A 15762-nucleotide genomic window follows, 5' to 3' on the forward strand; every position below is an offset into this window, starting at 1 on the left:
GAAAATCCGTCACTATTCACTATTAGCAACAAATTAGCTACGGAATATTGATTGTTGGTATTATGCTCGTCAGTAAGCACTTATTGATGAGAAATGACTTCAGGCACATGTTTGGTGACATCATAGTAAAGAATTACTTCCGTCTCTATATTTTAGAGACGGAATGATTCTTCATTATATTTATAAAATTTTGTTGCTTATTTTAATAATTCTATGACAAAAAATGATGTTTCATCTCAATTTTAGCGACGTCATAGTGACAGAACGTTTCCGTCGCCACATGTTAGAGACGGAAAGATTTGTCAATATATTTATATAGTTTTGTTGGTAATTTCATATTTCATTTTGCTATTTTTGATAAATTTGCAGAAAAATTTCTGTCGCAAGATATTTTCTAACAACATATAAGGCCTTTAATAATTCGTCGTTAATCTGTCGCCAATATTATTTTTACAGCAACGACCAAATAGTCGCTAAATTTGTCGCTCCAATTGTTCTAATGCACTGGTTGAAATATATTTTATTACAATTACTAAATACTCCAAAATTAACAGACATTCATGGGTATTCCCTATCTTTTTTGATTAAATTATTATTTAGCCTCCGTATCGGTTAATTATTCTTTAGTATGCTCATGATCATGCCAGCAGGGTTATCTTGGGATTACTTATGGTCCTAGGTTCCGTGTCCGCATCTCAGGAGTAGCTAGGGGAGTGACAAAACTTGGTATAAGAGAATTAGGTTCAAGTTTCCTAGGATTTCTGAAAAGCCACACTAGGTAGAGTCCTTTTCATAGATGTGAAGTGCACCACATCTAATGAAAGGGAGACTATGAAGAGTTTTAGGAAAAACTTCACTTTCTTTTTACTCTTATCATGCGTAAGGTACGATCTTATTCCAATGAAACTTGACGTTTTTCGTTACAGATCATGCCTTCTCGTATATCTTAGGCGTGGAAAGCTAATGCACACAAAGCTAACGTTTTTCCTGTAGTACCATATAAGGAAGTTCAAATGCAGAATTTCAGAAAGCCAATTCAGTTTGTAGGGTTGCTTGTCAGTAAGGACTCACAAAAGTTTATTAATTACTTCAAGAAAATATTTGGTGTGATGTTAGTAACTGGTAGTGATATTTGAGATCGGCATCCTACAAACTTAAGGATGTGAATCACATATAGTTTACTTAGTCGAAAGCCAACAAACATTACTTTGTATTTTGTATCTCAGTATAGCAGTCTAATTCAGTGTCAATTCAAAAACTCTCTCAGAACCCTTCTAAGTCTCTACTCCAGTCGATTACCTAGTTATTGCTAGACGGGTATACATAAATTGCCCTATAACAGTCTCTCATGTAGTCACCTCTGCAGATCTAGTAGAGTTATAAATGGTAGACTTCGATGTTATTCTAGGCATGGATTGTTTACACTCATGTTATGCCTCAGTCAATTGTAGTACAAGGATTGTTCGTTTTTAGTTCCTAGACAAACCAATCTTAGAATGGAAGGATAGTAGCTTAGTGTCGATGGGTCGATTCATTTCTTACATTAAGGCTAGAAAGATGATATCTAAGGGTTATCTCTAGTTTCCAGTTCGGGTTAAGTATTTTATCCTTGAAACCCCAACTTTTATGCCAGTTCGAGTAGTCTGTGAATTTCCAAAAGTATTTCTACAATATCTTTCCCAAAATGGAAATTTACTTTGGAATTGATCTCCTTCCAGATACCCAGTCTATTTTTATTCCTCCTTACAGAATTGATCTAGAATAACATAAGGAATAGAAAGAGTAATTGTAATACCTTCAAGATAAGGGTTTCATTAGGCCTAGTATTTCACCATGGGGTGCACACGTATTGTTCGTAAAGAAGAAAGATGGTTCTCTCAGAAAGTGCATTGACTATTGATAGTTTAAAAAGTTCACAATCAAGAATAAGTATCCCATCCCCAGGATTGATGATTTGTTTGACCAACTTCAGGGTGCTAGTAATTTCTCAAAGATAGACCTCACATCATGTTATAATTAGCTTACATTCTAAGATAGTAACCTTCCAAAAACATCCTTCAAAACTCGGTATGGTCATTATGAATTTGAAGTTATGTCATTTGTACTAAGTAATGCTCCTGCAGCTTCCATGGATTTGATGAACGGATTGTTCAATCAATACTTTGACTTGTCTGTTATCGTCTTTATTGATGATATCCCCATTGACCCTAGGAGGGAGGAAGAACATGGAAGTCATTTGAGAATAGTTACGTAGACAGTCAAGGATCGCCAAAAATTTGCTAAGTTTAGTAAATGTGAGTTATGGTTGCAATCCGTTATTTTTCCTGGTCATATTGTATCTAGCGAAGGGATCCGAGTTGATTCACAGAAGATAGAAGCAGTGAAATAGTGGCCTAGTCCTACCACTGCTACAGATATCAGAAGTTTCTTAGGTCTAGTGGGTTATCACAAAAGGTTTGTGGAAGAATTTTCATACATAGCCTCACCATTGACTAGGTTGACTCAAAAGATGGTCAAATTTGAATAGTTATATGATTGTGAGAAAATCTTTGTGGAATTGAAAACTATATTGACTACAACTCTTGTCTTGACTTTACAATAGGGTTCATATGGTTATATGATCTATTGTGATGCATCAAAAGTTTGCCTAGGTTGTGTGTTGATGCAGCGAGTAAGGTTATAGCTTATGCCTCTAGATAATTTAAGGTTTATAACAAGAACTATACAACTCATGACCTCGAGCTTGCAACAATGGTGTTTGCACTCAAGATCTGGAGACACTACTTGTATGGTGTCCAACTAGATGTGTTCACTGACTATAAGAGTCTTCAGTATGTTTTCACCCAGAAGGAGTGGAATCTTTGCCAGAGGAGACGTCTTCAGTTTCTTAAGGATTATGATATGAGTTTGCAATACCATTCTTGTATGGTGAATGTTGTAGTAGATAGTATTATTTGATTATCTATGGGCAGTGTAGCCCATGTTGAGGAAGAAATGAAGAAGTTAGTGAAGGATGTTCAAAGGCTTGCTCGCTTGGGAGTTCAACTAATGAGAATATCAGACAGCGGTGTAACAGTTCAGAATGGGGAAGAATTGTCTTTGGTAGTGGAGGTTAAGGAAAAGCAAGACAGTGATCCAATTTTGCTTGAACTTAAAGAAGCAGTCCATAATCAGAGAGTGGAGGTTTCACCCAAAGGGGAGATGGTGTACTTAGCTATTAGCGTAGATTGTGTGTTCCTGGTGTGGGCGAGTTGAGATAACATATTCTTGCAAAAGTCCATCACTCTAGGTATTCTATTCATTCAAAAGACACTAAGACGTACTGTGATCTGCGAGAAGTGTATTGGTGGAATGGCATGAAGAGAGATATAGCTTATTTTGTGAGTAAGTGCCTTAATTGCCAGCAAGTCAAGGTAGAACATCAGAAACAAGGAGGTACGACTCAAGAGATCGATATTCCTACTTTTAAGTGGGATGTGATGAATATGGATTTTATTATAGGGTTACCTCGTACTGATAGACAGCATGACTCCATTTGTGTGATCATTGATAGGATGACTAAGTCTTCTCGCTTTTTAGCAGTCAAGACTACAGATTCAGCGGAGGACTATTAAAAATATTACATTAATTAAATTGTGAGTTTGCACAGGGTTCCTTTGTGTATAATCTCATATAAAGGTCCTCATTTTACCTCTCAATTCTGGAAGTCATTTCAGAAAGGTCTTGGTACTCAAGTAAACCTTAGTACAAAATTTCATCCGTAGAAATCTTATACATATGTAAGGAGAAGAGAACTAGAATTCCATGTTGATGATTGTGATTTTTTGAAAGTCTCACCTATGAAAGGGATGATGACATTTGGAATGAAAGGGAAGCTCCGCCCTATAGTTTAAATTCTTGAGCGTCAGGTCAGAAGGTCGAGAAACAAATAAGTCGCTTCTGTCAAGGTTTTGTGGAGAAGTCAGTATCCTCACCTCTTTCCTTCCGATTCCACTCCAACTTTAGTTAATAGGTCCTCTTATGTTTTCTTGTCGTTCATGCATAAATTCAGACTTAGAATCATGTTCCCTCAGTTTGTACTTGCATTTTCTTATGTATTTGCATGTACTCGGAACTCAATTAAGTCAGAAACTTTGTTCTCAGTGTTAAGTACTGGTGTTTGTAGTTCTCTCCCTCTAATTGAGCTAGTTTAATCATCATTCGAGGAGGAATGTTCCCAAGGGGGAGATAATGTAACACCCTCTAGCTAAAATAGACAAAAAATGAGTTTTCTCAGAAAAATTTGCAGGTGAAACCAATGGTGGCATCGAAGTTCAATAGGACAGATGATGGTCCGTCGTGCACAACTGTCGATGGGAGTATAAATACCCATAAATTCAGCTGGGAAAATTTTTCTATGTCTTGATCGACAGACGTATTGATGGTCTATAGGTCAAACGACGGTCCATAGACGTGACCGTCGATTGAAAATCCCATTCACCCACTCTCTTACTAGAGCTACGGCTGACCATCGCAGCCCGTAGGTTGACCTATAGTCACTAGGCCTGACCGTAGGTGAAAACTAGACAGTTAAGGGGAAATGTAGTTGGGTCAAAATTAGACAGTTAAGGGGAAATGTAGTTGACTATTAGCACAAAATGAATTAGGTGTCCCATGACCTACCCACAAATAGATAATTGAATTATTTTTCCATATCAACCGACCTTGATAAAAGCACACATCTAAGTAAACATTATGACAATTATTTTAATGCATTGTCCAACAGGTTCTAACAAAAGATCCAACGAAGGGGCGTCAGGAAGATGATGGACCTTAAGTCCTGACCGTCGTTTGGCCTGATAAAAACTTTCCCAGGGGTCTTTTTGATATTTCCCACTCTGTTCAAACACTAAGTTACGTCGTTTTGACACTAAATCGTCAGCTTTTTGTAAGTTTATGCCTAGAAACAGAATTACAACATATCGAAGTGAAATCATTAAATAAATACCTAGAAAATCAGGAGCAAGAGAGGAGAAAAAGATCAAGAACCATAGTTCAAGAACGCCACAACATCCAACAATTACAGCCCTGAAACTTATGTATTTTCCGTGGATTTCATCACCAGGCATATGGGATTTCACTAGTGGGTTCTTTTAACCCATTGAGTCCCTAGTTTTCTGAAAAAAATTTGAGTCCCTTATAATAATTAAACCTAGGGTTTCTAGACCTTGGATAGAACTTCATGATTTATTTAAATATTTGTTCCTAAAAACATTAACAAGTTACAACTCAGATTATCACATGAATTTCAAAACCCTACCTTTGTATTTCTTTAGTTGTTTAATTACACATGCTAGGTCAGATATTTCAGACAATTAAGATATAGATGCCTAAGATATAAATACATAATTAGCAGATTAATTGTTGCACTCTCTGTTTGCATGTTCAGTATTGAGCTATCCAATATTTACAAAAATTCATACATAAATAATAAATTTACAGAATTCATTGCGAGTAGCATAATACCGAGTTGGACTGGGGTTTAGCCTACCCAATAGTCCAAGAACTACAAGCTAAATGGGGGTTAAGTCCCCTCTATGGGCAATAAGTTTAGTGATCATCCCAACACTCTTTTATACCGTTGGCGGGGTATATTGGGTCTTTCTCAATTGGGCGTATACATTGGACTACACATTTAGCTCATTTGATTTTATTATCGGTTATTAGTATCTCCAAAAGATCAGTCACACTCTCTTCATTGACCATTTATCTGTATATTCAGTATTCTATTTTAGTATGTTATAAATTGGTCTTTGCATCCAGTTATCTAGAATTAAGTTTATCATGTAAAATTATTATACTTGCAATTTTTCTTGTTCAGTTATGTTTTATTTCAGCTTTACTCTATCCTACATACTAAGTACCTTTCAAGTATTGACGCATACATGCGCTAGATCTTCCTGTGACGTAGATTTAGGTTCTCATCATCCAGATCATGCATAGATTAATTTCTTGATCTCCAGTTCAGTAGATTCAGTGGTGAGTCCTCATTATCTGAGGACAACAGTCATGAATGTCATTTAAGTCTTAAATTAATTAGTTTCAGTTTTGCTAGATTTAGTTGTGTCTTGTTCAAGCATTTCTAGTCCACTTTAGAGGCTATTTTCAGATATATTTATTTTCAGCTTAATATTGAGTTAATATTTCTTTGTATTGAACTCCTTGGTTTTTCATATATCTTAGCTATAGAATATGGGTATTCCCTATCTTTTCAAATTAAATTGTGATTTATCCTCCGCGTCAATTTATTATTTTTTAATATGCCCATGATCATTCAAACAGGGTTAGCTTGGGAAACTTGTGGTCCTAGATTCCGTGTCCGCGTCTCGAGGGTAACTCGGGTCGTTACAATTACCATTATGCAACAATGGGATTCCGACTCTTTGATACACCTACATGGTCAATAATTATATGTTAATTGGGACTTCTACCACAAAGACAATGACAATTAACTATTCTAGGAAATCTCCTTCCCATCACCGCACCCCAACATGCGCTAAGTTCATCAGTGAGTGGCTTTTGGAAGCTACAGTAATACAGAAGCAACAATAGAACCACACAAAAAAAATAGTAAAAATTTAACCAGAAAAGACACAAAATTGTGGGAATAGTTTCTCTCTAAAACAAAACTACAATCGCATTGAAAAATCTCAAAACATCATTAGAACTATACTAAATAGTAGCAACAAATACACTTTAAAATAATAAAATGCACCATAAAATGTAGTACGAAAGAACCGAAACACCTCTCAGTTTTAGACCTAGATTGATATCTTTAGAACACTTACCAATAAATGTTTTTCCATCATGTCAGAGTGTATGAGCATGAAGATGTAACTCACATGGCGTTGGATCTCGGCCTTTTTTAATAGCCTATACAAAAGAAATAACGTTATATATATCATATAAGAGAAGATGTTAGTTATAAATATTGAAGAATATATATATATATATATGCACTCACAAGTTTCTTGCGATGTTCTCCAATAGAAATAGAGCCATTACTGTGAGTCCCAATAGCAACTTCACGATCGCCACGATGATTTTGCAAATTAATTTATGATTTCCTAATAGACTCTGCACTTCCCCGAAGCTCCATCTATCTTTCTCACACATCTTCTGGTACGTAACCTGGCCGAACTCCTCCTTTTTCTAATCTTTGAAATAAAATTCCTATAATTTAACGTTTCCTTAACCATCCAGTGTGTTTTACTTCGTTTTCACAAATCAAAAAATCCTAACATAACTTTTTTTGAAAAAAGCTTTGGAAGTAGTACATGAATGTCCTATATATATATGTGAATACACTTGCTAAAATCACTTACGATAAAAAATTATACATTGAATTCTCTATAATAACCATTTCTTTCATAATTTGAAACACCTTTCCAATTTATTCAATTGAGATCAACCTCTTTTTTGAAAGATTTGGGTATGAAACTAGAGCATATTTGAGAAGGTTCCAGTCTTTATAAATTAGATGACATTATTTGTTGGGCTATCATAAATCAGAGTTCAAAGACAGCAAGTGTCATCAACACAAAAAGTAGGAATAAAATTAAAAGAGTAGACTAACTCTGAAGAAGTTAGAAAGACAAGGGTCCTTGGATGGCTACTGTTGGATTCACCTTAAGCAACTATATTTGTATGTCGTGTTGGAACATTGCTACGGGTAGAAAGACCTTGACCTATTAGGTTACTGTCATTTGATGTAGCTGGAGGTGTCTCGGAGATTGTTTTGCGAGTACTTTGAGTTAAGTTTTCAATATTGCTCAGGGTACCACCTTGTTGAAGAGAAATTATAGTTGGCTAGGAATAGCAGGCATGTTTACACGAATAGCAGAATTATTCTTACCTGAGGATTTTCCACGACCTCTGCCTCCAACCATCCCTATAAATAAAATAAAACATTGTAGTTAGGTAATTAGATTACATGGAACAATAATGCTTAAATATGAAAATTGTCTATATAATTAAGAGATTGTTGATGAAGTAAAAATATTAGTACTAAGATATAAAAGAGTAACAAGAATAACTATCTAAAACAAAAGTAACAATCGTGAAGAGATCATGAACATATATCAGAAGCTTTACATTAAGAATGTGCTTTTGATAAGGCTCCTGAACATTATTGTGGGTAGAAAGACCCTAACCAATTCGGTTACTATCATTTTCTGTAACTGGAGGTGTCTTTGAGATGATTAAGATAATACTCTGAGTTGACGTTACAATAACTGTCGGGGTACCACCTTTCAAGGAGAAAATCTAGTGGGCTTTGGAAGAGTTGTCATGCTTACACGAACAACAAGATTACTCCTACCTGAGGATTTTCCACGAACTGTGTCTCTAGCCAAATCTATAGTCAAATATAACATTGTTGTTAGATAATTTGGAACAAAGATGAAATATGAAAACTATCTCTGTAAGAAATTATCACTGTCAACTAATATACTTGACGCAATCATTGTCAAGTAATGTCATTCAAATCAAAGAAATAGACAAAAAATTATATTACAATAAGTCTCCTAAAGAAAAAATTAGGAATTTAAATAAAAATTTAGGCGCATGAAGTTTAAAGACCAAGAGCTATTTCTTTTTAAATCCTGAACTTAAAAGCAAAAACTACAACAGATTATGCTCGATTGAAAGTCAGAAACAAACAAAATATTGTGAAAATACAATAGCAAACTGTTACGCTTCCTCTTCCTCTTCCTCATCCTCATCCTCATCCTCGACAGTTTCAAACTCTTCTTCTTTGGATAATATGTGGATTTTATGATTCTCTTGCAAAAGTCCATTATTAATGGGTTCATCCATTTAAATTAAATCTACATTTGGATCATTTAAGACTAGAATATCATCAAAGGAAACTATCATATCTATCTCATGGACTTCAACTTATTAAACATGAAATGGAACATTTACTTTTGAAACTATTCCCATTTCCTCATTAGGCATTTCATTAAAATTTTGAGGATTGACCTTCAGCACAGCTACCCAATCATTATTGTCCATTTTCTTGCTAGGATAAGGTACATAACTCACTTTTGTTACTTGCATTGCAATACTAAAATTTTCATATTTTTTATATCGACGACGATGGTAATATAACCCAATTTTTATTGATTGTGCCTTATAACACAAAAATCCCTAGTTTTGTCAAACCATTCACATTTGAATAATACAGTTTGCTTTAATGGTGATTCAACGTATTGCACTTGTAATATCTCTTTTATTCATCCACAGTAATCACCAAACTTTGAATCGAGATACAAACTCCACTATTCATTGTTGATCATGTGCTACCATGACATTCTGTGTAAAATTGGTATCCATTCACAAAATTAAAAAAATAACATTTAGCGCGTATTAATAGTCCACGAGAAAGACTACGCAAGAATTCATTCTCAATTATATTGTATTGGACCTATTTATTAAAAAATGTAAGACTTAGTAAATTTTAAAATTATATTTATGCATCATACTGTATAAAAAATAATTTCACAATACTAACAAATTCCTAAAGCCATAGAGAGAAATTTTCTTCAATACTCTCGTCTATTTGATCCTGATATAGATTTGAAAATTCTTCATGTAAATGTTTATTGAACATACTTCATTACAAAAAAAAATTCCATTGAAAAGTCGTGATTCAAGGATATTTTTATATTATAACGAAAATAAAATTAACTTTTTTTACCTCACAAATGGCTCAATCTCCTCACAATTTAGTAAGATATAAATTTGGGCAGCCATTATTTCATTGAGGTATAAATCCCATTTTTTTTCTTCTCCCCATAGTCGACCTGGATGGGATAATATTGATAAATTTCCTTCAATACCTTCCCTATCCCCACCATCATCATTATGGTCAACCCTATAACTACGCATCACGATATGAGTTTCAAAATAATGAGAAAACAGTTATGTTTACTCTGTCTTCAAGTATGCTTCACAAATGGAACCCTCAACACTAGATTTATTTCCAATCATCTTTTTAAGAATTCTGAGATACCCTAATATATAACATGTATGGTCCATTAAATTAGAAGATAACAATATATGGCATACTAGTCACTAATATTATATAAAGCTTTACATTTATCTTTCAAAAGGGCACATTCATCGATATTGTACAGCTCCAGCTATCGTTGCTTCATATGGAATGTGTACATGAAGATGTTCCATTGAGTCAAAGAATTCGGGACAAATACAAATTCTAAGTTGCACATGATTTCTTGGATGTCTCTCTCTAATCTCTCCACACATTACTAGGAAGTAGTTCGCGAAAGTCAATAGGCAATAGTCGCTGCATAAACACGTGACAAACATTAATTTTCATTCCACATATCCTTTTAGCATTTTTGTCTGGACATTTACCCAAATTGGAAACATACCCATCTAGAAACATTAAGCCTTTCATCAAACTGAACAAGATTACTCTTGCTTCCTTGTATATCGTATATATAGCTTTCGGATATTTTCCATTACTATCCTTTGCCAATTGAGGTCGATTATAAAAAATTACTTTATCATGACGTGATTGTGGATTGTCTTTATTTTTGTCATCAAAACTAAAAATGGTGTTAAACACATTAGAAAAGACATTTTTTTCAATATGCATGACATCAAGATTATGTCGAATGATGTTAGAACTTCAAAAAGGCAAATCCCAAAAGAAGCTTCTCTTTTTTCATTCGCAAGACTTACATACGCTTCCATTGACTTGTTCTGTATCTAATTTCGTTATTTTCTTATGTCAAAATCACATATTTGATTCAATATTTCGTCTCTTGTTATGTAGGGTGGAGGTGATCTTTGGACAGTCTTGTCTTTAAGAAAGTTCTTACGATCTTTTCTAAATGGGTGATGTTGTCCAAGAAATATCCGATGAAAGTCGAACCAAGATGTTTTCCTACCATGGGTCAATCTCAAAGATTTTGTTTCACCCATACAATAGGGAAATGCAAACTTACCTACTGTATTCCATCCTGATAACATAGAATATGCATGAAAGTCACTGATTGTCCACATCGAAGCTGCCACTAGTTGAAAGTTTTTATTTTTTGAGATGTCAAATGCTTGCATGCCTGCCTCGCACAACAAAGTCAATTTAATTATTAGAGGCTACAAAAAAATTTCAATTTTATGTTTTGGGATATTTGGCTCCAGAACAATGAATAATTGGAAAATATAAGCCTCTTTGATACACATTCATGGAGGTAAATTATAAGGTAAGATAATAACTGGCCACGAAGAGTATCTACTCCCAGACTCACTACACGGTTGGAATCAATCAGTGCATAATCCCAACCTTACATTTCTTGGTTCATGAGCAAAAAAAGGATGAGTGTCATTGAAGTGCTTCCAAGCCACAGAGTCTGATGGATGGCGCATTACACCATCCTCTTTTGTATTCTCATGATGCCATCTCATGTCGGCATCTGTAGCATGATATGCATACAATCTTTTCAATCTAGGAATCAAAGGAAAATAATACATTTTCTTGTAACGGATCAATTTCCTCTTACGAGAGCCAACACGACACTTGTATCTATCATTTACACAAAATATACAAGTTGTAAGGTGTTCATTATCACCCCAATACAACATACATCTTGATTCAAAGCAATCAATCATATCAATAAGCAAACCCAAGGTACGCACTAGCTTCTTGGTCTGATAGTAGCCATCAAGCATTATGTTATCTTCAGGTAAAGCCTCTTTCAACAATTGCATCAGTTGGTTATTACCTCTCTTTGACATTGTTCTCCATTATAATATTTAACATTCGAGAGACAACAACAAAATGAGAGAGGGAAGAATTGGGATATAATTTTTCATGACCTCCTTGTGGCACATCATATAATTTTTGAGACTCGGGATAATCTTTCTCCATTGAAGATTCACAAGGATAAGATGACTCATGTTTAGTATTTCCAAAATATTTCAAACTTGAAACATGGGAAATTTAGGACCATCTGCATCTAAAATCATTTGACAGTATGGATTGTCATATCCTAATTTAGGTGTAGACCCACAATTCAAATCTTCATCACAAAATTCACCAATCATATTTATTTATCCTTGCCGTTACCAGATAAAATTGTTATCAACAAATTCAGATGTATAAAGCTGATGCTTAATCATTTTAACATCCGTGAACCTAAAGTTTTGACATTTTTTACATGGACATCTAACTTTATTGCCGTTCATGCAATTCTATTGAAAACATGCAAAATGGATAAATTTATCCATTCCAATTACAAAACTAGTATTTATAGAACATCAACCATCAAACCTATCATACATCCAACCATGCTCTATATTGTTCATGTTCCTAATAAAGTTTAAATTTAAAAAATAAAAAAAAATCATTAACATGAGAAAATGTGAACCAGAAGGTACTCTTATACATATTCATCAAATTAGAACAAAACATGCATTTAGGCAAAAAAAAACAATTTCTATTCACTAGGCAGACTTAGTACCCAAAAATTAATGACAAACAAAAGGTATTGAAGCATTATAGTTTTAAACAAAGCATTATTTGTAGTAGCAAAACTTAATGTAAAACATAGACTTACAGACAAAAAAAAGAAGAACCGAGATTCTACAACATAGAGAAGAGTAGTCACCAAGAATATTTCAAACAAAAAAGAACAAATAAGCATAAATAGCAAAAACTAAACGATAAACGCCAACTTTCACATTACTATGAATCAAGAAAATTTACTAAGAACCCAAGTATAGAAAATTAAAGTGATAAATTCTCATCTACAAACAACAGCGATACAACAACAGACTAGCGAGGCATATCATCAATAGAAGAAGGAAAGGAGAAGATTAATGAGGAAATGTTACCTTTCTCCAAGCAGAGACTAGATAGTGAAAGTCTTTGAGACTTCTTGTCTTGTTATTTTGAGATGTCGAGAATTACATCAAGAAAAGTAGAAGCAAGCAAGGTTAGAGTATAAAAATAAATCTGAAAAATATTCAAAATCAGAAATTAGAGCAAAGTACAAGCAAAAAACACTAAAGAAAGAAAGTAAAATATTAAAAACAATAGTTAACTCATTCCTTTAAACACTAAAATAAAAGACACAAGGAGAATACATACATTTCATCGAGATCGTGACAAAATTTTATAGCTAACACATATAACCATTAGAAAAAAATGTACTAAATAACTAGTGTTGAAACTTCTACTAAAAATTTCATACAAAATATTTGACTAAGAACAATAAAAAATCTCTTCTTTTGCTAAGGATCGTAGAAACAAAGTTATGTCATCGAACGCCTTATTCATATTATCTCATATCTCAGTGTGAATGCTAAAGTTAATAGAGCACACACTATTATCTTAAAACATCATTGATACATGTACTCATCATTAAAATCTAATTGCTAAATCATGTCAATACATATTTATAATTTTTTGATTCTCTTTTTCTATCAACTTTTAGCATTTTATATTTATATGATTTGCTAGTCTACCTGCAATTCTTAAAGAGAACATACAATAAATAAACATAAGAATCTTACAATGTATACATCAATAGCAAGTATCATTTTAGTTTTGAAATATTGCTTACAATTTTTAGGTGGTGAAGCAATAGAAGAGCTTCAATTAGAAGTGATTTACCGGCGATTTTTTGTTGTGTTAGATTGATTTTAGTAGACAATATGGTTTACCAAAATGCTTAACATGACATATCCAAGAAAATTTCAAAAAGACTTATGTTCTTCCCTGATAACCCATCCCGCTTCCCCTATTATTTTTCACCAAATAGAAGTCAAAACCCTCCTCTCCACCGCACTAGAAGCTCACCGAGCATATAAAATTTTTTTATCAAAGGTAGAAACTCACCTTTCTCCTGAGGATGAAGGATACAGGAGCAATTTTACCGTGAACCTGAGACGGGAGCAATCAAAAGGAGAAGGAGACCGGAGCAATCAAAAGGAGAAGGAGACAGGAGAAATCGAATTCTTAGCTCTCACTCATCTGCTGCGTTGCTCTTGGGACGTTTCATTGAGATAAAACCCTATTTTTTAGGGATTGTAATTTTTATTTTCTTTTTGTGCTTTCAATGTGTGATGACTATGTAAAATTATCGCAACGAACTTAGCGACATATTCTCATATCCGTCCCTATAAATATAATTATTTGAATTAATTTTTAGAGACAAAAATTTCCGTCAACACGTAATTTATATTCCATAAAAATATATTTTACAGAGGAGGACCGCTTGTCCATCACTACTTTCGTTGCAATATATTATTAAATTTGTAAAACATACTTTGTTGTAAAATTTATAGCGAAATTTAAGGCGCCAAAGTTTCCCGCTATTGTATGAGAAAAAAAACATATTCCATTGCTATATTTTAATATAGAAAATTATTTGTAAATTTTTCAATGCAATGAATACTTCGTTTCAAATCCATAGTTATATAACGACAGATTTGATTATGTTGCTAATATCCGTCGCCTAACACTTTTTTTATAGTCCTCGAAAGTTGTTACACCCGAGAAAGTTTTCGAACTAAGACTCGACTAGTTTATAGTAGTGATTACCAAGTAATTAAAATTTTCATAGTTATTAAGGTCAAATCACTAGATTTAAAACCTTGAGTTACGACAAGAATGTTACAAATAGTAAAATATGACAATTTTCAAGTGATGGTAGGTATAAGTTTTGGGTCAACTTAAATGACCTAAACTACCAGTACAAGATGAGTTAGGTGTGCTATTATATACAACTGGAAGGATCTTTTTGCATTATCTTTCCAACGCCACCAAGTGTGCTAAATTTCGAGTTTGGATGCGTGAGATATGACCCTTATAGCTAGACTGTCCAGTTAAGAAAAGTAAGCCAAAAATAGTGGGGGATATTTTTGACCTTTCCTTACCCAATTAGGTATAACTCATTTTTAGTTATATTTTAGGGTCAGTATCCTATTAGGTTCAGTTTCATAATTCAAAAATACTCTTTGAGTTTTAGTTGAAACTTCAAGAAGAGGCAAGAAGAGATGTTGTATTTCATAGATTGGATTTCATATTCGAATAAACTTCGTAATCATAAGAAAGCGGGTTTTTTAGTTATCGGCCTAGAAAAAGAAAAATTGGGATACTATACTATAGGATCTCCCCCCCCCCCCCAAGAAGAGAAAAGAGGAGAGTTCATCCAGATTCTTGCGTCTTGTTGTGGAATTTCTCCATGCTTCTCATCCCTTAGAGGTATGTAAGCTTCCATAATGTTGGGTTTGTTCACCCACACGCCAAACATTTTACTTTTAGTGTAATTTCATTATAAAAAAGTTGAAGGATTCAATTTCTTTTTAGGTATTCTTGAGGTTCATTGTAGATCTTGTCTTGTGTGTATTGTGATGATTTCATGAGATGAAAGTGATTGTTTTGAGTGTTTTTTAAGTATATTAGTTTGTACTTAGGATAAGTAATTTAATCTAAGGAATACTTGAGAAAAGAAATCGATCAAAAGTGATTTAGAGTCAGAAAGCGGGAGGCAAAATTTATCGAAACGTTGTCTGAAGAGGGCCTGGCATGGCGCTTCCAAGATACGCCCAGAAAACATGGGTGACACTCCTCCAGTGCACCCAAATGTACGCTCTGATTTTAGGGGCTGGATCCTTTCTCCCGGAACACGCCAGGTTGCCTGCCCCACTCCTTTTGTGTCGGTAGTCCCGTTTGAGCTCATTTAAAGT

General features: G+C 34.0%; 1 protein-coding gene and 1 long non-coding RNA gene across 4 annotated transcripts; one reads left to right on the forward strand and one right to left on the reverse strand.

The window, feature by feature from the left end:
* The first annotated feature begins 2751 nt into the window (after nucleotides 1–2751).
* On the forward strand, nucleotides 2752–3614 carry LOC138338877 (uncharacterized). Its single transcript, XM_069289960.1, has 3 exons — nucleotides 2752–2882; nucleotides 2973–3240; nucleotides 3405–3614. Exons 1-3 carry the CDS (start codon nucleotides 2752–2754, stop codon nucleotides 3612–3614), a joined length of 609 nt encoding a protein of 202 aa, XP_069146061.1.
* A 4555-nt stretch (nucleotides 3615–8169) lies between these two features.
* Nucleotides 8170–14284, reverse strand: LOC109121230 (uncharacterized). Of its 3 annotated transcripts, none has more exons than XR_011212147.1 (4): nucleotides 13910–14284; nucleotides 12904–13024; nucleotides 11016–11129; nucleotides 8170–8395 (listed from the first exon to the last, which is right to left on the reverse strand). It is a non-coding gene; the product is annotated as an uncharacterized lncRNA (long non-coding RNA). The 3 variants fall into 3 exon arrangements; XR_002028706.3 differs by lacking the exon at nucleotides 8170–8395 and adding an exon at nucleotides 10123–10348; XR_002028705.3 differs by lacking the exons at nucleotides 8170–8395; nucleotides 11016–11129 and adding an exon at nucleotides 11168–11593.
* Between the last annotated feature and the right edge of the window lie 1478 nt (nucleotides 14285–15762).

Source organism: Solanum lycopersicum, chromosome 10, assembly GCF_036512215.1.
Source record: "Solanum lycopersicum chromosome 10, SLM_r2.1".
NCBI classification, from domain to species: Eukaryota; Viridiplantae; Streptophyta; class Magnoliopsida; order Solanales; family Solanaceae; genus Solanum; species Solanum lycopersicum.

Excerpts from the sequence above, each read along its gene's own strand:
- LOC138338877 (XM_069289960.1), top strand. The coding sequence starts at position 2,752 with ATGGTGTTTGCACTCAAGATCTGGAGACACTACTTGTATGGTGTCCAA. Across the intron at positions 2,883-2,972 it reads TGCCAGAGGAGACGTCTTCA|TGTAGCCCATGTTGAGGAAG; the intron begins GTTTCTTAAGGA and ends ATCTATGGGCAG. Across the intron at positions 3,241-3,404 it reads GCGTAGATTGTGTGTTCCTG|CAAGTCAAGGTAGAACATCA; the intron begins GTGTGGGCGAGT and ends CTTAATTGCCAG.